At 34.0% G+C, this 23,540-nt stretch overlaps 1 protein-coding gene across 1 annotated transcript; it reads left to right on the forward strand.

The window, feature by feature from the left end:
- Positions 1 to 1,987: 1,987 nt before the first annotated feature.
- Positions 1,988 to 22,339, forward strand: LOC145306106 (cytochrome P450 6B5-like). The gene is made up of 13 exons (XM_080148058.1): positions 1,988 to 3,016; positions 4,113 to 4,174; positions 4,829 to 4,938; positions 10,879 to 10,980; positions 11,640 to 11,769; positions 15,689 to 15,758; positions 16,595 to 16,676; positions 17,376 to 17,483; positions 17,678 to 17,816; positions 18,903 to 19,002; positions 20,432 to 20,560; positions 21,491 to 21,557; positions 21,839 to 22,339. The coding sequence occupies exons 1-13, from the start codon at positions 2,881 to 2,883 to the stop codon at positions 22,218 to 22,220; spliced, it is 1,617 nt and encodes a 538-aa protein (XP_080004184.1). The 5' UTR covers positions 1,988 to 2,880; the 3' UTR covers positions 22,221 to 22,339.
- Positions 22,340 to 23,540: the final 1,201 nt, after the last annotated feature.

Raw genomic sequence — 23,540 nt, forward strand, 5'->3', positions numbered from 1 at the left:
CAAGAATAGATATTCGGAAAATTAAAAATACAAAAGCCTAAAAAAACACAGAACCCATTCAAAGTTAAATTGAGAACTTTATCGGTTCTGTTGTTATTATACTTGTTACAGGAATCACCATTCTTAACAATTGTTTGTATGATAATATTTTATACTATTAAAGCATTACATATATGTTACAATCCATTAGGTCATCCTTATTATAAAGTAACATGATGTTTGTTTGTCTGTATTTTTGTACCAAGAATCTTGCTAACTGTTAAACCGATCAGGTTCTTCTTTACAGTGTAGCTTCTCATAGGTCCTGGGTAGGTTCATAACTATTTTGGGGGAGGGTACCACCACCCTCCCAAGAGTAATCACCCCAAGAAAAAAATCCCCCCCTGCAATTTTAAAAAAATGATATTTTTAACCAAAATTAAAACTGGATTTTTTCCAATTAAATTCCCCCTCCTCAAGTACTCCTAGAGGCCTCTACGTGCGTAGCCGCTAATATTCCATAAACTGATATTGGACATACTAGTCCGTATCTATTCTGCATATAGGTTGGGGAGATGGTGTTTTAAAGATGGTTTTGGTATGATGACTAGTAATAAAATACCGTTTCTCGCGGTCGTACGCGGTCATACGTAGTGTTGAAAGCATGACGCACATTTCTGATCCCCGTTTTCGCGATTTCAGAAACATTTATCATTATCTCTTAGCGACTTAAATAAGCTTGCAAGTGTCGCTTTTATCATATTGTAATACTATTGAAAAGTCAAATAGCAAAAACTACGACCATGAAAAACTATTAGCCATCGTTTTTGGATGGAGTACCAGAAAGTACCATTTCTCACGGTCGCACGCGGGCATGCGTAATGTTGGAAAGGTGACGCAAATTTCATATCTCAGTTTTAGCTGTTTGATTTATTATTTTAATGTATAAGATAAAAGCGATGCTTGCAAGATTATTTAATTAATTCGCTATAATATAAGATAAATTTTCCTCAAAGCGCGAATTCTGAGATCTGAAAGTTGGGTCACCCTTCCAAAATTGCGTATTACCGCGTACGAGCGCGAGAAACGACATTTTAATACTAGTCATCGGTTTTGGTATTAGTTGAGGAGAGAGGGGGAGGAAAGGGGGGGGGGATAATACGCTTTTGACACACGAAGTTTCCAAAGGCGCAATACATGCAGTGATAAAAAATTTAATATACGAAGATGTACAATACAAAAAACTTTAAAATTATAAAATAATATAGATATACAATATACATACTCTGTTTTTAATACAGGATGACAGACATAAAATTTAAACACTTAAAAAAGCGGATAGATAATAAAATTTAATTATTATTTGGTTCTAAGATTCTCTTTATTTTGTACATTTTGTTGAATAAACTTCTTTAAAGTAATTGTAACGCTTGAGAAAAACTATTTTGTATACAAAATTGGACTCTGATTGACCATCCATCAAACACATAGCTGTCTATGGTGCCCTAGTAAAATGGGGATATATGTCACTGATTTCGGCCTACCTATTCCAATGACGTCAGGAAATACCCTATACCTATCTCTTTCTTCTCTAGGGTATCTTTTTTCCCATTTCCTTTCTCTTTTCCTCTACTATGAGTAATAGAATAGGTAGGCCAAAAGTTGTGACATCTATCCCCATTTTCATGTAGTACATACTAGTAAAATAACTGTGTGACTCAGGAACGCACAGTACTAGTGTTTCCTCATAAGCTAGTGCATTCAAAAGTTTACCATAACCTCAAATTTGTACTCATTTTAAAGTATATGAAAGAAATACTTCAGTTAGGGATCACAAGGTCGTGTTTTTTACACGACTTTTGCCAAAAAGTCGTGTATTTTTAAAATTTTCTTGCCTTACCCCCTTCCCTTTTTAATTCCCCTTTTCCCCCTTCTTCTTCCCCCCTTCCCTTTTTTAAAAAAAAGTCGTGTAAAAAAAAAATTTCATGTGAGATCCCTGATTCAGTTTAGTTTAGTTCAGTCTTTTCTAGTTATTTATTTGTTAGATTTGATGCAATTGTTGTTAAAAAAGTATTAAACGTTTTAAGCAGAAGTTTTTTGTTGAAATATAGTATGTACATATATACAATTTAACACTTTTAAATTGATTTATAAAAATGTTATCTACACATATTATGGATTGAGTGTTTATTAAATATATTTTTACACGAAGAAATAGAAAGTTTGGCATTAGAATTTTTGGCTCTTTTTCGTTAGGATCGAAGACGAAGAAAGTCGCTCAATGTGACGTCATAAAAATGAGGGATTATCCATCTCTTTTTTAGTTGTTTTCTTTCCCATTCCTCCTCTCCTCGTCAGAATTTTTTTGAGGGACTTTCTTCGTCTTTGTTAGGATCCACAAAAAAATATTGTTTCTATCTTCTATCAGTTTGCCCCACTAAAATCAGGGAGGCTCACTAAAAATTTAGAGGGAATAATTTTGCCTCACTTAAATTTTAGTGAGGCAAAAGTTTATTTAAGAATTAGAATTAACCTCTGTTAAAAATATTCGCATCCTTTATGTTAGTATTTAGAATAAGTCAGGGAGTAAGGGAGTGGACAATGGATCGAATATTCAATATTCAAACCATATTCGATTGATCCCATTTTTGGAATACTGATTCTTAGTACAACAAAGCATCTCTATAATCAAGTCCTAAAAATGTAAGTATTTCCTTAACCTTTGTCCTGCATTTAAGCAGTTTTCACTCAAAATTTTGTTTGGAGAATGTACATTTATATTCTGATTATACAGTTCTGACACTCTACAAGTATTAATGTTCGTTTGTCCTACTGTTTCAGAGCTTCGCTTTTATGGATGTTGTCATCCTTGTTTGACTAGATTTCAGATCTTAAATAGAAATGTTGGTAGAACTAGGATTACTGGTTGTCACCCTGTTCCTGTGGTTGTACTGGTACATAGCCAAGAACTTTGGAAAATGGGAAAAGCTTGGCATCCCATGTATCAGTGGTTCCTTCCCATGGGGTTCTCACAAAGGTAATTATCATTGTAGCCCTAGCAAAATGGGGATATACATTACTACTTTTGGCCTACCTATTGTATTGACGTCATAGTAGAGGGAAAGAATGGGCAGAGTTTCATATAGCTTATGCCTCCTTTATTCTTTTACTTAAATTTATAACCAGGTAGCAAGCTATAGTGCCCTAGCAAAATGGGGATAGATATTACTACATTTGGCCTACCTATTGTATTAACGTCATAGTAGCGGGAAATCGAAAGGGAAGGGGGAAAGAAACCCAATAGAAAAGAGATGGGTATAGAGTATAGAGATGGTCAATAGAATGGGTAGGCCAAAAGCAGTGACATCTATCCCCATTTTGCTAGGGCACTAAACACAGCTACATTATCATCCTAACACTACAGAGTAATCATTTAAAGATATTACAGTTCCCTTCCTATTCGTTATTTTAAAAAATTTGGGACTTATATTGAATCTTGATTGGTTGGTCCAAGCTAGTAGGTTTAACTTTTCAACCAATAAATTTAATATACGGAAGGGGAAATTTTGTTTATAATCATTATGAATGTACAATACAATGGCAGGGGGAATATTGGATGTGGATTGATTTATTCGTCATCAATAAATGTTCTTATGTATAATCCAGATAACTATCTGGCCCAAGTGGTGAAGACCTATTTCATCTGCTAGCAAATTGCTTTCTTTTCTTTTTTGTAGAGACTCGGCACTGTTTATACTTCTGACGCTATTAGCTGATTTCAAATACAAAAATCAGCACAGGGTCCCTGTCCTGTGGGCAGAGTTAAATATAGCTTATGCCTCCTCTATTCTTTTACTTCAATTCATAACCAGATAGCTGTCTATAGTGCCATAGCATATGGTGATAGATGTCACTGCTTTTGGCCTACCTATTCTATTGACGTCAAGAAATACCCTATAACCCATCTCTTTCTATTGAGTTTCTTTCCCCCTTTCCCTTTTCTTTTCCTCTACTATGACGTCAATAGAATAGGTAGGCCAAAAGCGGTGACATCTATTCCCATTATCCTAGAGCACTAAACACTTCCACTAGAACCAGTCTAAACCTTATAAATGATTAATTGTTTTTTTTAGAAATTTTAACCCAGAAGAAGCACCTTAATGATATATTTAAGGAGGATTATCAAAAATTTAAGGTAAAGGTAATTAGTTATAAGAGCCCTGTCAATTTAAAACTTAAAAATAATGTTCCCCTAAATCAACAAATGTTAATCATAATATATATAAGTAAAAGGAATCGATATGGTTCTCCTTTAAATTGTAGCTTCTCATAGGTCCTAGGAAGGTTTATAACTACTGTGGGAGGGCTTCCACCAAACTCCTAAGAGAAAGAAAAAAAATTTAAGGTGCCACTATATGACTTACTTGACCTTCAAGGGTGCTGAAACTTTTTCTTTATAAAACTACAATTAAAAGTGAGGTAGATGGTTTAGTTTTGCCATCCACCTCAAGGGCCCTTAAGGCCTCTAGGGGCGTTCCTCACAGGGTGCTTTTATATTTCACCTATAAATCACAAAACTATGCAACAATTACATAAATTCATCATTGTTACATGTAGGTAGCTGTTTTTAGTGCACTAGGAAAATGGGGATGGATGTCACCGCTTTTGGCCTACCTATTCCATTGACGTCATAGTAGAGGGAAAGAGAAAGGGGCGGGGAAAAAATCTCCCTAGAAAAGAGATGGGGTACAGGGTATTTCGTGACGTTAATAGAATAGGTAGGCCAAAATCAGTGACATATATCCCCATTTTGCTAACCTAAGGCACTTACAACAATAACTTCATTTAGGAAAAAGACTATTTTGGCATCTATCTTCTCGGTAAGCCTGTCTTGTGCATCAACTCTGTAGATCTCATCAGAGACATCACTGTCAAGCACTTCAACAACTTTGTCAATAGGTATTGTTTTGGCGTTGCTACAAATGATATAATTTTAAAAAGGTCTAACCCTAAACAAAATCTAAACCTACAAATGTTTTAATATTAAAAAGGTCTAATGTTACAAAGACCAGCCCTCTAGCCTGCCTAGCCGCGGGCGCTCGGTCCCCCTAGCCATATAACCTAACCTAACCCATCTATGTATATTTACAAGGTTCACGGAATTAAATATTTATATGTGCTTCGCAACTAAAATCCAAGATCTCATTGATAGACTAAATAATTATCTCTCTAAAGAATACTTGTTTTTTTTAAGGAAATTTTTATTTCATAATCATATTTTTTGCAGTCCTATTTAAAATTAATCAAATTAATCATAGTGATGAAATTCATAGGGCTTAGGATGAGGGTGGCTGATTCTACCTTCAAGCTGGATAGCTATATCGAATACGATTGGTTTGGTATGGCTGCTACTTCACTTTTGTTTAAGCTGTTAGAATGAATTAAATATTTGCTACAACTGCTAAAAGCTGCTTTCTTAAAAATAAAAAAGGAGGGGTGAGGTTTAGCTGTGGCTTACGTTGACTGAGACTTAGGACAGCTTAATGAAAATTTTGGTGGCTGAGTAAGCCATTCGGCTGAGAGTGAGCCTTACTTGGTGGCTTGGACAGCTGAATGTAAACTTGGTGGCTGAGTGAGTAAGCCACGCGGCTGGAGTGAGGCTTATATGGTGGCTTACGAAGTCGCGCGGCTTATGGTGAAGCTTCAGTAAGCCATGCGGCTAATGGTGGCTTGGGCTGTTAAACTCTGCATAGAGTAGTTTAACTCCATAAACAATTAGTTGGTTTTAATAAGAAATATTGACATATAATAAACTAATTTTATGGTATTTTCTTTGAATCATCCCACTTAGGTAATAAAACAGAGACAAAGACAAATATCCTAGATACTAAAGTAGTTGGATTTTTTATTTTAGTATACAAAAAGGGTTATTTTGTTTATTATACTAAGGGGTGTAAATAAACATAATATATCCATTAGGTTCATCTGACCCCAAAATTCGTCAAACTTAAAAAAAAAAATTTTAGCAGACATTTAATTGTTGATATTTTGTAATATATGATCCATTTAGATAATAAAAGCGACGAAATTTTTCAATGATATAATTTCTAGAAAGCTAACTTAATCTAAAAGGTTTTAATTTTGCGCAAAATTAAAACCTTTTACTGGCCAAAGTCAATAAATAAGGAAATTATGCCCCAAAACATGAATATCCCTGTAATAAGGTTTCCCCTCTGGTATACTGGATTTTCTTGATTTACCTCACTCAACTTTCTGGCGTGTTGTATAGTGAAAAAACTACCCCCCCCCCTTATTTTTGATTTTCTTCAAAATTAAGGGGGGGGGGTTAAAAACTACCCCCCCCCTTATTTTTGATTTTTGTCAAAACTAAGCGGGGGGTTAAAAAACTACCCCCCCCTTATTTTTGATTTTTGTCAAAACTAAGCGGGGGGGGGGGGGGTTTTCGGTGCTCCGGTCTTCACATGTAAGCAAGCACCGAGGTAGGTTTAAAAAAAAAAGAATGCTGTGTTAATGCAGAGAAGGGAAAGAAAGATGAGGGCAAGGGGAAATATTTTATTTCAATCTTGTATACTTTGGCATTTAAACTGAGACTGTAAAATATATATATATGTCTTATGATTATATGGCTCTTTTGGTTAAGACATTAGGTTTCAGATATCAAGTCTCAACTGGTGTGGTTCAAGACCCATCACTGAAACAATATTTTGACATTTAAAATAAGACTGTTAAACAAATACATATTTCTCATAATGAAATAGCTCTTTTGGTTAAGGCATCAGGTTTCAGATATCTAGGATGGTGGTTCAAACAATATTTTTTTCAATCTTATATACATTGGCATTTAAAAGAAGACTGTAAAACATATATTAATGTTTCATGCTGAGGTAGCTCTTTTGCTTAAGGCGTCAGATTTCAGATGTCAAGGAGGGTGGTTCAAGACACACCACCGAAACAATATTATTTTCAATATTATATACTTTGGCATTTAAAATAAGACTGTTGAACACAAACATATGTCTCATGCTAAATTAGCTTTTTTGGTTAAGGCAACAGGTTTCAGATGTCAAGGATGGTGGTTCAAGACACACCACTGAAACAATATTTTTTTCAATATTATATACTTTGGCATTTAAAGTAATACTGTTGAACATACATATATGTCTCATACTAAATTTGCTCTTTTGGTTAAGGCAACAGGTTTCAGATGTCAAGGATGGTGGTTCAAGACACACCACTGAAACAATATTATTTTCAATATTATATACTTTGGCATTTAAAGTAATACTGTTGAACATACATATATGTCTCATACTAATTTAGCTCTTTTGGTTAAGGCAACAGGTTTCAGATGTCAAGGATGGTGGTTCAAGACACACCACTGAAACAATATTTTTTTCAATATTATATAAATTGGCATTTTAATTAGGACTGTTGAACACTCACATATGTCTCATGCTGAATTAGCTTTTTTGGTTAAGGCAACAGGTTTCAGATGTCAAAGATGGTGGTTCAAGACACACTACTGAAACAATATTTTTTCAATATTATACACTTTGGCATTTGAAATAAGACTATTGAACACTCACTTATGTCTCATGCTAAGTTAGCTCTTTTGGTTAAGGCAACAGGTTTCAGATGTCAAGGATGGTGGTTCAAGACACACCACTGAAACAATATTATTTTCAATATTATATACTTTGGCATTTAAAGTAATACTGTTGAACATACATATATGTCTCATAGTAATTTAGCTCTTTTGGTTAAGGCAACAGGTTTCAGATGTCAAGGATGGTGGTTCAAGACACACCACTGAAACAATATTTTTTTCAATATTATATAAATTGGCATTTTAATTAAGACTGTTGAACACTCACATATGTCTCATGCTGAATTAGCTTTTTTGGTTAAGGCAACAGGTTTCAGATGTCAAAGATGGTGGTTCAAGACACACTACTGAAACAATATTTTTTCAATATTATACACTTTGGCATTTGAAATAAGACTATTGAACACTCACTTATGTCTCATGCTAAGTTAGCTCTTTTGGTTAAGGCAACAGGTTTCAGATGTCAAGGATGGTGGTTCAAGACACACCACTGAAACAATATTTTTTTCAATATTATATACTTTGGCATTTAAAAGAAGACTATAAAACACATATAAATCTTTCATACTGAAATAGCTCCTTTGGTTAAGGCGTCAAATTTCAGATGTCAAGGAGGGTGGTTCAAGACCCACCACTGAAACAATATTTTTTCAATATTATATACTTTTGCATTTAAAGTAAGACACTAACATATGTCTCTCGCTAAATTAGCTCTTTTGGTTAAGGCAACAGGTTTCAGATGTCAAGGATGGTGGTTCAAGACACACCACTGAAACAATATTTTTTTCAATATTATATAAATTGGCATTTTAATTAAGACTGTTGAACACTCACATATGTCTCATGCTGAATTAGCTTTTTTGGTTAAGGCAACAGGTTTCAGATGTCAAAGATGGTGGTTAAAGACACACTACTGAAACAATATTTTTTCAATATTATACACTTTGGCATTTGAAATAAGACTATTGAACACTCACTTATGTCTCATGCTAAGTTAGCTCTTTTGGTTAAGGCAACAGGTTTCAGATGTCAAGGATGGTGGTTCAAGACACACCACTGAAACAATATTTTTTTCAATATTATATACTTTGGCATTTAAAAGAAGACTATAAAACACATATAAATCTTTCATACTGAAATAGCTCCTTTGGTTAAGGCGTCAAATTTCAGATGTCAAGGAGGGTGGTTCAAGACCCACCACTGAAACAATATTTTTTCAATATTATATACTTTTGCATTTAAAGTAAGACACTAACATATGTCTCTCGCTAAATTAGCTCTTTTGGTTAAGGCAACAGGTTTCAGATGTCAAGGATGGTGGTTCAAGACACACCTCTGAAACAATATTTTTTTCAATATTATATACTTATGCATTTTAAATAAGACTGTAGAACACTCACATATGTTATATGTTATATACATTGGAATTTAAAAGAAGACTGTAAAACATATATTAATGTTTCATGCTGAGATAGCTCTTTTGTTTAAGGCGTCAAATTTCAGATGTCAAGGATGGTGGTTCAAGACACACCACTGAAACAATATTATTTTCAATATTATATACTTTGGCATTTAAAATAAAATAAGACTGTTGAACACAAACATATGTATCATGCTAAATTAGCTTTTTTGGTTAAGGCAACAGGTTTCAGATGTCAAGGATGGTGGTTCAAGACACACCACTGAAACAATATTTTTTTCAATATTATATACTTTGGCATTTAAAGTAATACTGTTGAACATACATATATGTCTCATACTAAATTTGCTCTTTTGGTTAAGGCAACAGGTTTCAGATGTCAAGGATGGTGGTTCAAGACACACCATTGAAAAAAAATTTATTTCAATATTATATACTTTGGCATTTAAAAGAAGACTGTAAAACACTCACTTAAGTCTCATGTTAAATTAGCTCTTTCGGTTAAGGCAACAGGTTTCAGATGCCAAGGATGGTGGTTCAAGACACACCACTGAAACAATATTTTTTTCAATCTTTTATATTTTGGCATTTACAGTAAGACCAAAACAATAAATCTACAAAACACGCATACCCCTGTAGAGATTTTGAGGTTTGGTGAGAAAATAATTTGTTTTACCACTGATATTTGGTTTAATGGATGCAAGATTGAGTCTCACCGAAAACAAATTTAAAAAATATTTTAATATTTTAAGTGACTGTATTATGTATAATGTAAATGATTAAAAATGTTTTAAAATTTTGTATTACTTATTATCTCAGACAGTGAAAATTAAATTTGGTGTTTGGGTAGTTTTGAACTGAAAACTCTTTGAATGGAACCTCAACTCTACCCCTGAGCTATGATGATAGACATGGAAGAACTTGAAATTTTAAAGTATACTATAAGAAATAAGTTTTTGTATACATCGTCTATTTTCACAACTTATAATTGGACTCCAATATAGCTCATTTATAGAATGTTGGTTTCCTTATCCGTATGTTGCGGGTTCGAGGCTCTCCGAGAGGTGCAGGGATTTTGTTGTTGTTAAAAATTGGGAGTTTCTGTGTAGTAAAAGTTGTCTCAAATATAGGTATTAAATAATGTATTTTTATTTTGAAGCATTAGATCTTTTTTAAATTAGACTTTATGTAGCATTAGACCTTTTGTAAATTTGACCTTATGTTATTAGACCTCTTTTAGTAATGCCATTGTTTTTGGGTTGTCCACATAAATGTAAATTTCTTAGCAGCTGTTTAAGATAGACTGCAGATTTGTTTTTCTATGACGATTCCCCTTTACAAAAGAGCATCCGATATCTAACTGGCTTTTGTTCTTAAATATCAAAAGCACAGTATTTCTTAGGTTGTAGATTAAGGTAAGTCAATTTTCAATAAAATCAATGAAAAATTGGAATTATAGTGGAGTGGTTACCTTGTATAATACTAAAAAGGATTTTTATTACCAATTATCTGAAAAGTGTATATCCTCAATAGCAATCTAACAATTAGTTTTATTTTAACTCCGAGCACCCTAAATCTTGATGCAGTTTTTAATATCTTTGTTATGATTGAATCTATGCACATAAGAATTGCTTCAATCCTTATCTGGATTCCAAAACTATGCAGCTAGACCTTTATTTTTCCAATATTCCTGCTGAAGAATGCCACAAAGCGTTTAAAAATATCGGGTTTTTTAATAAGTTATACTAAAACTGCCCCTATATGTAGATTTTATGCGTTATAGAGTTTAGCAGGATCTTAACAGACAAATAAAAAACCTTACTACTATATTTAATAAGAATACCTTGTTTAGAAATGATTCAAATTTGAATGGCATGCTGGAGGGTGGTGACATGGATCAGCTGTGGAAGAATCAGCTGACCAGCCTGGAGAATGATGATTGGAAAGATGTCAGGTAGCTGATTATGCTGATGCGACCACTTATAAGAAAAAGAAAAAAAATCCTTATGTAAAAGTAACAGGATGTCTATAAGTCTGTCTATTCGTACCGGTGTGGATTAAAACCAGTTCTCATCCATACAAAAAAAAACTAACTATGTCTAGCATCATACATATTATATCCGGTTTTCTATGAATATGAAAATGTACAATCATTAAAACCATTTTACATCTGCAGAAAGCTGTTTATAAAATGATGCAAGAAATAACTATTATAATGAACATTTTTTACTTCATGCCTTATTAAACAATTTATTTTTTAAAAACAGTAAGGGCTGGTACATTTATTATAAAACCACGTTATCTTTAAACCCTTTGATTTTGGTTCCAAACTTTTCAATAAATCTACCGAAGGGGTAATTCTGTTCATCATGATGTTGTTAATTTAGCAACCATTGTCTTATCCCTTAATATACCTGTGTGTATAGGAGTTAATGTGTAGACTTTGAAAGTGAAAAATTAACTAGACTGTAAGACGACATTTGACAGAGGTGCATAGTGCGGCATCTCCGCCATCTTGCATTCAGTTTGCGATGTATTTTTACAGACATTAGATATGAGATGTGTTTTTGAAAATGTGTTACATTCTAATTGTTAAAACATTATATTTTATAGGTCAACATTCAGCCCAATCTTTACAAGTGGTAAGATGCGGAGTATGTACAAGTTTATGAAGGAGATAGGATCCAGACTGACCAATGAACTCGAGACAAAAGCCCAGACCAAATCTGACTTTGAACTCAAGGTATTTTTATTTGTTTTTTAGCATAGCTGTGTTTAGTGCCCTAGGAAAATGGGGATAGATGTCACTGCTTTTGGCCTACCTATTCTATTAATGACATAGTAGCGAGAAGGAGAAAGGGAAGGAAACCCCATAGAAAAAAGATGGGGTATAGTGTATTTCCTGGCGTCAATAGAATAGGTAGGCTAAAAGCAGTGACATCTATCCCCATTATGCTAGGGCTAAATAGAAAGCTACGTTTTTCTCACTTTGGCTTTATAATTTACTTTATATGTTTGTCTCACCGTCCGAAACGCTTAAGCGGAAGTGTGATTTTCTTGACTGCTATCCAAAATAGACTTTTGTTTTTTCTCTTGAAGATACCACATACCAAAGACCATTCATCATATAACTTGGTACCCTCCCCTAAAATAGTTATAAACCTTCCCATGACCTATGAGAAGCTACTCTGTAACAGATAACTATATCAGTTCAGCGGTTAGAGAGATCCTTCAGTACAAAAATACAGACAAACACACAGACAGACAGATAGACATTCTGTCACTTTATTATAAGGATTGTCTGTCGGCCATACAACAAAATATATATGTATTGATTTTTAAAAGGCTTCATGCTTTTCCTTTTTAAAAAATCATATATTTTTTCGTATCAATAGATTAGAACCGGTTCTAAGCCATACCAAAAACCAAGTATCATATATTATTGTAGACAACTTCCCACGAGTAATAAAAAAAAACATAAAATTAAAGGCTATAACTTTTTGACAACATTCCCTTTATTAAGGAGCACAGTTAACTATAAAACATTCATGGCGGTCGGACTGCTTTTAAGCATGTTTTTGTCTATTTTTTTTTATATTTTTGACATTTTTCCCTATATCTTGGGTGTTTATGGTCCAATTTTCAAACTTTATGGGACGTCAGTATCTAAATATTTTTTTTCCATTGTTCTGAGCATCCAGTATGTAATTTACTTTGATCGTCGGTCTGTGACGAAGCCCAAAATACATAACTTTTGCACCACGTCGTCTTCCTGTGACGCCATATTCTCCATCTCTCTTTTAGGGATTTTCTTTCCCACTTCTCCTCTTATCTCCCTCATTTTATGACGTCATAGGAAGACGATGTGGTGCAAAAGTTATGTATTTTGGGCTTCGTCTCGGTCTGTCAGTTATCATACAAAATAAAATAAGATTTCGTGTTTATTTTCTCCAAAAAATATATATTCTTAATTTTAATAAATACCCTTTAAATCTACTTGTATATATTCCCATCCACGATTTTTTGTGCTTCGCTTCTTATGGATGTTGTCATCCTTGTTTTTTATCTTAGCCACAATTACCTTGTTCTTCCATATCTCATATGCATAATTGCTTTAATATTGTGAAATTAAAGATAAGAAAATTTTATATATATGCAATCATTGATTATGCTCATGGAAAAGGAAATGTGATTCTGATAAACAATTCTAATGGATTTAACCACAACCCACTTCCCCTTTCCCTCCCCCAAAAAAGGGAAAAGAGTTGTGACCTACCTTACCCACACCTCTTCAGTTACATTAAAAAAAACAAGATATACTCCCACCCTACTTCCAAAGGTTCGTGATTTTTTTTGTAGAATTGATTATTAGAATAGCTAGGCCTGATTATGCTATTTATTATTAATTTTTTTTAATTTCAATGTTTAAATATAATATAAAATAAGCTTTTAAATAAATCAACTTAATGTTAGATCTTAGGAATGGATATAGAATATACGAGGATATATTGACTGGAAAACATTTTTCGTCAATTTTTCACTGCGTTTATCCGGTAGGAGGGGATGGGATTAGGTAAAATTAGGTAAAGGGTGGATGGGTCTATTGTTATTTTAGCCATCTACTAGTATTACTTTATCAGAGTACATGAAAATGTGGTGCAACATCCAAGTTATAATAAATAAAGGTACTAAGAAAGAGAGGGAATGTCTGATTGAGCCAATAGGAGAATCGCATCGGTACATACATTTAATTTCATTGGTTGAAATTTTGTACACATCTTGTTAAGAATGCATGTTTTTTTTTCATTTCATACATAGGTAAAAGTCAGCTGTAAACAGTATATTTTCTTAGAAGAAAGCTTTGCGGAACCAGAATTAATTGCCCAAAAATTTCGTTTAAATTTGAAAGCTTAGTAACGAGGTGGATTCTTAAAAAAAAAGTTAGGCTGGCTACTCGCTGGTGAGGCAAAATTATTTTTGTGAAAAATCCTCCAAAATCGAATAAAAAAATTTACAATTAAATAAAATCTTAAAAGGGTTATTAACATATGATTTTGTTTAATTTTTGTAGATTTTTAATGTGCTTTTGGATGATTTTACACAAAAAATAATTTTGCCTCACTATCGAGTAGCGAGTCTATAATTTCTTAAGAATCCACATCAGCTTGAGTCGAAAGTAAACAATACTTTTGTCTGCTAGAAATGTTCCTTCTTAGATTTGACAAAAAAAGGGTTCAGAATATGCTTCTATTCTTCTATTTCTATTTTATAATAATATATCGATTATCTTAACCTCTCATAAGGCAAGGGGAGAAGCCACTAGTCACACTCACGCTATATATTTTATAAAAGAGGAGCTTTTCTATAATTAGGGTCGGTCCGTCCAAGCCGTATTGGTTAGCTCTTTTCGTTAATTTGAACAGATTAGAATTGTCCTATTGATTTCACACTTTTCATGGCGATTCCTATAACAGTTAGGTACGACTTAGAAAGCGAAGCAACTCTTTAATCGTTACCTGAAAGTCCGTACTTTCATTTTAAACAAGCTGATTTTTACTTTTTCGTATGTTAAAATTATCCTATTCTTTTGATTTCTTAAATACTGATTCCTATTACAACAAGGTACAATGTTATAAGCGAAGCATCCCTATAATCAAGTCCTAAAAATGTCAGTATGTTCTTAAATAGTATCATGTATTTAAGCAGTTTTTCAACAAATTTACTTGTAATTTTGCATTAACATTCTACTTATTTAGTTCTGACACTCTACAAGTGTTAATGTTCGTCCGTTCTTCCGTTTTAAAGCTTCGCTTTCATGGATGTTGTCGTCCTTGTTCTTTCTTATTTCAGCTGATACAGGATTTGACCACTTACATATATCTTAAGAATTTTTAAGACGTGTTTAATTGTATATTTTTTTTAACAAGTTAATGAAAAAGACGTTTTTGACACCACATTTGATTTTCAAAATTTAGGGGTAAACTATACATGAAGGGGATGACTCCCCCCCACCTGTCTCACAGAAATATTTTTTAATCAGATCTTAAGATCCAGACAGACGCACACACATCCTTCTACTTTGTAATATAGATATGTTGAATGTTTTTTTCTGCGTTTAGTCGCATGACATGTAACTGTCTAGTGCCCTAGCAAAAAAGGGATAGATGTCACTGCTTTTGGCCTACCTATTCTATTGATGTCAAGAGATACCAAATACCCTATCTCGTTTCTAGGTTTCTTTTCCCCCTTCCCTTTCTCTTTCCCTCTACTATGACGTCAATGGAATAGGTAGGCCAAAAGTGGTGACATCTTTCTCCATTTCCCTAGGGCACTAAACACAGCTACGTTTTTCTGCGTTTAACCGCATTGCATGACTAAAATAATACTGCAATGAATCTATAATTTAGGATGGTAGCTGTTTATAGTGCCTTAACAGAATGGGGATAAATGGCACTGCTTCTGGCCTACCTATTCTATTGACATCGGGGGGTTTCTTTCCTCCTTCTTTTTCTCTTTCCCTCTACTATGACGTCAATAGAATAGGAAGGCCAAAATCGGTGACATCTAACCCCATTTTCCTAGGGCTTTAAACACAGCTACGTTTTTCTGTGTTTAGTCGCATTACATGACAAAAATACTTCTGCAATAAATCTAATATTTAGGATGTATTTGGCAAGTTCAGCTTGGATACTCTGGCAACCTGTGCCTTTGGTATTGATCCTGACAGCTTCAAGGATAGTTTTAAAGATAGAGTTACTTAGGAGACATATTGACAAAATGGGCCATTAGGATAATACTGAAATCTCATTGCATTGGTTGGAACATTTTACAGATCTTGGTATGTATGAGCATAATTATTTCAATTCGTTTACATAGCTTATATTAGAATTAAGGTTTTTCTGGGTAAATTAATTCGTATAAAAATTTATTCCCTTGTATAATGTGAAGCACATAACAAAATGTAAACAACAGTTTCTGTCTGCAAAAATTTTATTTTTAATTTTGATGAAAAATTGTGTCAGTTGGACCATCTACATAGACATACTGTTTATATATCTATTGTTTTAAGCAATTCAAATGAGAGCTTAAAAAGTCATAACATTAGTGAAAAGAATAAAAATTGCCATACATTAATAAAAACTATGCTCCTTTAGGCATCTAGGGACACTTTAGGTAGAGGGGGGGTGGGAAGGTTAGGGGAGTCGATCCTTCTCCCAACTTTATATTGTAGTTTTCAATACAAAGTGAAGAAAAAACTTTTTTGGAGGGCGGATATTTTTTTGTAGGGGCAACTTCTCTTGGGAGGGTGGTGGTACTCTCCCCACAAATAGCTTTTAACTTTCCCAGGACCTACCCTTTAAAGGAAAACCATATCAGTTCAGTGGTTAGCAAGATCCTAAGGTACACACAAACAGACAGAAAGACAGACACAGATCCTGTTACTTTCATAAAAAAGGACTTATTGTAGAAATGAAGTATAGAAAATTTGATGAAATACAGGAAAATAGCGGGAGGACATTTTGATGAATTAATATTTCAGAATTGAAACTAATGTGTACTGTACATACAGGACAAGGATAATAAATTCGTAAAAGCAGCTGCTAGAGTTTTTATCAATACATTCTCTGACAATATCAAAGCTTTCTCCAGGTAATTGTTTGTTTAGTGCCCTAGAAAATTGGGGATAGATGTCACCGTTTTAACCTACCTTTTCTATTGACGTCAGGGGATAAAGGAAAAGGGAAAAGAAAAGAGATGGGGTATAGGGTATAGGCTATTGTCAATTGAATAGGTAGGCCAAAAGCAGTGACATCTATCCCCATTTAGCTAGAGCACTACAGACAGCTACAATTTATTTACATAGAGTGATCAACAAAGTTTATTTTAACATGTTATTTTTAAAAGCGGAACGGATAGCTTTTTTCGTTAGTTTAGGCATGTTAAAATTGTCCTATCGATTTCAAACTTTGCTTGGTGATTCCTGTAGTAGTTAGGTACAATTTAGAAATCGTAGCAACTCAATAATCATTGCCAGAATGTCCGTACGTCCATTTTAAACATGCTGATTTTTTAAAACTTTTTTGAAAACAAATTTTGTATGTTAGAATTATCCGATTCTTCTAAATTTTAGAATTCTATTCCTATTACAATTTTTAAAGCAAAGCATCTCTAAAATTTTAAAAATGTAAGTATAACCTTAAACATTATCATGTATTTAAGCAGTTTTCAACAAATACATAAATTTTATATACCTTTATACATTTTATAATACTGTAAGTGGTGATTGTCGTTTGTCCTACCGCTCCAGAGCTTCGATTTTATGGATGTTGTCATCCTTGTTATTTTTAGGTTTATCCCAGGTGTAAAAAAAATTCATAAATTTCTCAACTACAGCATATTCAAGCCAAAGGAGACAAAATTCTTTACTCAGATCATCAGACAAACTATTGAACACAGGCACAGTTTAGATTACAACATTAATGAATAGTTGTTGCTCGCATCGTATTATAAACAACTATCCACGGATATAAAATGTACAATAATTAGATTAAAAGCAGTTTTTGAGCCCCGAGATGCCGAAAGCACAGGCTTTAACTATGATAAAAAGAAAATTATTTAAAATAAAATTAAAACTGAAACCTGAAACTCAGGCGCAAAACTGGGATAAGAGAGAATGATCTCATAGACTTGATGATTGACTGTATCAAGGCAGAGGGAGCTGGGGAAGAGACAGAAGTTGACAAACTGGATGCTAATGCCAATAAAGATATTCATGAGCAGTATGAAAAGGTTAGATATATGTTTTAGTTAAAAATCCGCGACCGTGGCTCAACACGTAGCGCACTCGCTCGTCGTCATGGAGGTGATTGGTTCGAATCTCGGCTTAACACTGCGTCATAACTAAAGACGTTAAAAATTGTTCTTACTACTACTATGTCAGGTGCGGACATTGATTAGAGTAGGGGGAATGCCTTGACCAAAAACAGGCGCATCTCATTAACATGCAAAGTTAGGAATTCTTAGACAAAGGTCGTGCAATCAAATGGTTGGTTGTCTAATTGTTGTTACTTAACCTAAAACCCCGGGTGTTTGGACAGAAAAGGAGAAATTTGGCTCCCCTTGGTTATCCTGGGTTGTTGGACCATGGCATTTCATGTCATGGACAGCATCTCCGCCCGTATGAGGTAATTGACCAGGTAGATAGTTGTAGTTTGTTGAAGTATATTTCATAAATTTATTTTTAGTAGAGAAGTTACTCTATGATTCACTTTGTCTGTCTGTCTTTCAGTTATTTATTAAGGCTATAGGAGAAATGTTATACAGAATAGACAGCTGATTTTTTTTGTGAGCATACAGTATGTAATTAATCTTTGTCCTGTCGGTCATGGAACAGTGTAAGAAAGAATTCGTGATTTTTTCTATATTAAATCTATTCTTGACTTTAACAAATACTCTTTAATTCTTCTTGTTTTACAAATTATATTACTAATTATAGTGATATAGAAAAACCTTTAGTCAATGCTAAAATAAAATTAAAAGGGATTGGAAACCTACAAAAAGTTGTAATTATCAAAAACAATTGTTTATCTGTCATTTTGTTATAAGATTTTATATTCAATATATGTCAAATTTATCTACGTTTAGTGCCCTAGGAAAATGGGGATAGATGTCACCACTTTTGGCCTACCTATTCTATTGACGTCAGGAAATACCCTGTACCCCATGGCTCTTTTAGGGGGTTTCATCCCCCCTTCCCTTTCTCATTTCCTCTACTATGAGGTCAAAAGAATAGGTAGGCAAAAAACAGTGACATCTATCCCCAATTTGCTAGGGCACTATAGACAGCTACATGTGAAATTTGTTTATTTGCTGCAGGATATGCAGTTCACTCATCATGTCAAGCAGAGACAATTTAATGAAGATATCATTGTGGCAACATCTCTTGTTCTTCTGGTTGCTGGCTATGATACTACAGGTATGAATATCATTGTGGCAACATCTGTTGTTCTTCTGATTGCTGGCTATGATGCTACAGGTATAATTATCATTGTGGCAACATCTCTTGTCCTTCTGGTTGCTAGCTATGACACTACAGGTATGAATATCATTGCGGCAACATCTCTTGTTCTTCTGGTTGCTGGCTATGACCTTACAGGTATGAATATCATTGTGGCAACATCTCTTGTTCTTCTGGTTGCTTGCTTTGATGCTACAGGTATAATTATCATTGTGGCAACATCCCTTGTCCTTCTGGTTGCTGGTTATGTCACTATAGGTATGAATATCATTGTGGCAACACCTCTTGTTCTTTTGGTTGCTGGCTATGATACTACAGGTATAATTATCATTCTGGCAACATCCCTTGTTCTTCTGGTTGCTGGTTATGTCACTACAGGTATGAATATCATTGTGGCAACATCTCTTGTTCTTCTGGTTGCTGGCTATGACCTTACAGGTATGAATATCATTGTGGCAACATCTGTTGTTCTTCTGGTTGCTTGCTTTGATACTACAGGTATAATTATCATAGTGGCAACATCCCTTGTTCTTCTGGTTACTAGCTATAACACTACAGGTATAATTATCATTGTGGCAACATCTATGTCCTTCTGGTTGCTGGCTATGCTACTACAGGTATGAATATCATTGTGGCAACATCTCTTGTTCTTCTGGTTGCTGGCTATGATACTACAGGTATAATTATCATTGTGCCAACATCTTTGTCCTTCTGGTTGCTGGCTATGATACTACATTTATAATTATCATTGTGCCAACATCCCTTGTTCTTCTGGTTGCTGGCTATGACACTACAGGTATAATTATCATTGTGGCAACATCTCTTGTTCTTCTGGTTGCTGGCTATGATACTACAGGTATAATTATCATTGTGGCAACATCTCTTGTTCTTCTGGTTGCTGGCTATGATACTACAGGTATAATTATCATTGTGGCAACATCTCTTGTTCTTCTGGTTGCTGGCTATGACACTACAGGTATAATTATCATTGTGGCAACATCTCTTGTCCTTCTGGTTGCCGGCTATGATACTACATTTATAATTATCATTGTGGCAACATCTCTCGTCCTTCTGGTTGCTGGCTATGACACTACAGGTATAATTAATAGCTGTCTCTAGCGCCAAAATAGAAAATTGGTTATAGATGTCATAGCTTTTGGCCTACATTTTCTAATGACATTAGGAAATATTCTATAACCAATCTCTTTTCTAAGGGATTCTTTTCCTCTTCCATTTATCTTTCCCTTTACTTTGACATCAATAGAATAGGTAGGCCGGCCTTATTTAATCAAGCCTATCTGATTATCTCCTAATATTTTACTGAAATGTAAGTAATCTAAATAAAAACAAAGATTCTTTTTAAACCTACACCTTCTTTCACCCATAGGCATGACCCTTTCCTTCCTGGGCTATGAGTTTGGCAAAAATCCTGAAGTACAGCAGAAGCTTCAAGATGAGATTGATCAGGCTTTTGATGAAAATGGAGGAGAAATGCCAGACTACACCACCATTCAAGGCATGGTTGCCAAAATTATATACAGTTACTTATTAAACTTATGACTTACTTTTTGGAGAAATGGTTCACATGTTCCTTATTGTTTCTCATATTCATTCAAAACCGAATAATGTCCTGTGGATTAGGACCGATTCTCATCTATACAAAAAATTATATCTTGCATCTTCGAATAATCATAAGTTCATAACGAGTTTTTTTAGTCCGTACTTTCGGACTCTCGGGGCTAAAAAAACTAATTTTCATCTTTTAATTGTAAATTTTATATCCGCGGAAAACTGTTTAAGACATGATGCAAGAAATAACTATTATGTATTAAATCTATAGATAAGTAAGAATTAAAATAATTCAGTTTCTTATTGACATTAGTGATCATAGAGAAAAAAATAAAAGAGAGGAATCGAAGCAACTAGAAGACGAAAATAGGCAGTGGGCCTAGAGGCCTACTCAGCGCTGTTGCCGCGCTAAAATTTATTACTATTCCACTACTTTTCAAATGGGAGGATTAAAAATTATTTAAAAAAATATTTTTTTACTTTTTACTATTTCCATATTTAGGGCAGGAATATTAGATTAGATATTTTCGTTTTAATGTTTTAATTAAAAATTACATAGAATTTTATTTTTATTTAAAAAAATTTGTTCATGAAAGATGAATCCTTCTATTTCTAAAAAGGGGGAAATTTTTTTCATAATGAACATTCAGCTGATTCTGACCGCCCACGGCTGTTTGCTAAATATTGCTTTTCTTTTTATTCACATTATTATTTATGATTGACTTACAAAAAGCCCTGGGCGGCTTTTGATTTTCGTCTGCTTCTAAATTTAGGGATGGGGAAGTAGTATTTTACCATGAAAAGGGGGTGAGTATTCATCCTCTTATCCTTTTTCCTTATGTTAGTGATCTAATTTGGCAACCTTAATTCCAAAAAGGCCTACCCTATCTCGACAGCTGCATTCATGAAGCATTAAGATTACACACTCCTGTTGGAAACCTGTTCAGGAAAGTGCAACTTTTAAACTTTTTAATTTTCATCTTTTTAAGTGTATTTTCTGAATTCTCTAAAAAAATACAAATAGAAATAAAAAAATGCAGCAATTTTACCACAAAGCTTAAAATTGCAATATCTGGCAAGAGGGAGCAGCTAGGATTTAGTATTCAACAGATTCTAACTACAACTTGACCCTATTTGAAAGTCACATTGTCCATTTCTGTTGTGATTTTTTTGTATTGCTAAGGAGACATGTATCTTCTCATTCTAAAAAAGTTGCATATCTGTGCAGAGCATGTAACGCTGACTTCCAGCTTCCAGGTACAGACTATTGGGTGAGAAAGAACGACCTGCTCTCACTGTCTGCCATTGGCATCCACCATGACGAGCGCTACTACCCCAACCCTAGCCAGTTCAATCCTGATAACTTCTCCAAAGAGGCCCGCCAATCACGCAGCCCCTACACATTCCTGTCATTTGGACAAGGTCCCCGAGCTTGCATAGGCATGAGGTTTGCTCTGCTGGAGGCTAAAGTCGCCATCGCAATGGTGCTGCGCAAGTTCAATTTTCTGCCCAGCAACAAGAATCCGGAGCAGCTGGAATTAGAACCGACAAGCCAGCTGGGATATATTAAGAATGGTTTATATTCTAACATTGAATTGAGAGCATAAATTAATAAAAAAAAAATTTGAAGCCTTAGAAAGTGTCTAAAAAATCAGCTATATGACGTCATAAAAATAAAAATCCTGTCTAGCATCGTATTATATCCATTTTTCTACGAATATAAAAATGTACGTACAATAATAAGATTAAAACCAATTTTTTAAAATCCTATAATTGTACATTATATCCGCAAAAAAATGTTTATAATACGATGCAAGAATTAACTATTCTTGCATCTATTAATATAAGCTCTTTTGCTATGAGAATAATCATTCCTTTTTTGTTAAAAAGAAATTTCAATTTTTCAACAATCCTTATACTAAAGTAACAGGATGTTTGTGTGTCTGTGTGTTTGTTTGTTTATAGGATCTCGCTAACCGCTGAACCGATCGGGTTCTCCTTAACAGGGTAGCTTCTTATATGTCCCGGGAAGGTTTATAACTATTTTGGGGGAGGGTACCAACCTCCCAAGAGAAATAATAATAAATCGAAATTTTATTTTAAGTATAGAGACTCCTACGTGACATTGCAAGGTATCGTATAAAGAGACTCTTACGCAACATATCGTAGAAACGAACGAAACAAAAAAACCAAACGTTTAAAGTGTTACTAGAGGCTTCTAGGGGAGTAGCCGCTAGTAGTTTTTTTTATAAAGTAGTGAGCTTTTTTGTTTGTAGCGAAGGATCTCGCTAACTGCTCAACCGATATAGTCCTCTTTTTCAGTGAAGCATCTTATAGGTCTAGGGAAGGATTTTTATAATGTTTTAAAAGATAACCCGACTCCCCAAAAAATGTTTTTTAATTATTCTTTTTAAAACTCAAATTGTAAGTTAGTTGGATGGGGTCGAATTTCAATATCCAACCTTACGCGCCCCTAGAGGCTTCTAAGGGCGTAGCTGCTAGTAAACTATAAACTACTAATAAAGTTACTCAAACGTAATTTTCTTTTTCTTGTGCTTAGCATTTAAAAAGTTATGTTTAAAAATTCTATCTTTAATGTCTAATATTTATCAAACTTTCTTTTGAGTAGAGTTTGATATTTTTAAAAGAAAAGCTTTTCTATGATTAGGGTCGGTCCGTATGTCCGTAACGGATAGCTTTTTTCGTTGATTTAGACATGTTAGAATTGTCTTATCGATTTCAAACTTTGAAGGTACGATTCAGAAAGCATAGCAACTCTATAATCGTTACCAAAATGTCCGTACGTCATGTTGATTTTTAACTTTTTAAATAAAAATTTTTCATGTGATATAATCATCCGATTTACTGATATATGGAGTCTTGATTCCTACTACAACAAGGTACAATGTTGTAAGCGAAGCATCTCT

Source organism: Acartia tonsa, chromosome 14 (genome assembly GCF_053477335.1).
Source record: "Acartia tonsa isolate MP-2025a chromosome 14, ASM5347733v1, whole genome shotgun sequence".
Lineage (NCBI taxonomy): Eukaryota > Metazoa > Arthropoda > Copepoda > Calanoida > Acartiidae > Acartia > Acartia tonsa.

Coding starts and splice junctions, on each gene's coding strand:
- LOC145306106 (XM_080148058.1), top strand. CDS start 2,881: ATGTTGGTAGAACTAGGATTACTGGTTGTCACCCTGTTCCTGTGGTTG. Junction 16,677..17,375: donor AATATCAAAGCTTTCTCCAG/GTAATTGTTTGT, acceptor TGTTATTTTTAG/GTTTATCCCAGGTGTAAAAA. Junction 21,558..21,838: donor ACTCCTGTTGGAAACCTGTT/CAGGAAAGTGCA, acceptor TGCATATCTGTG/CAGAGCATGTAACGCTGACT.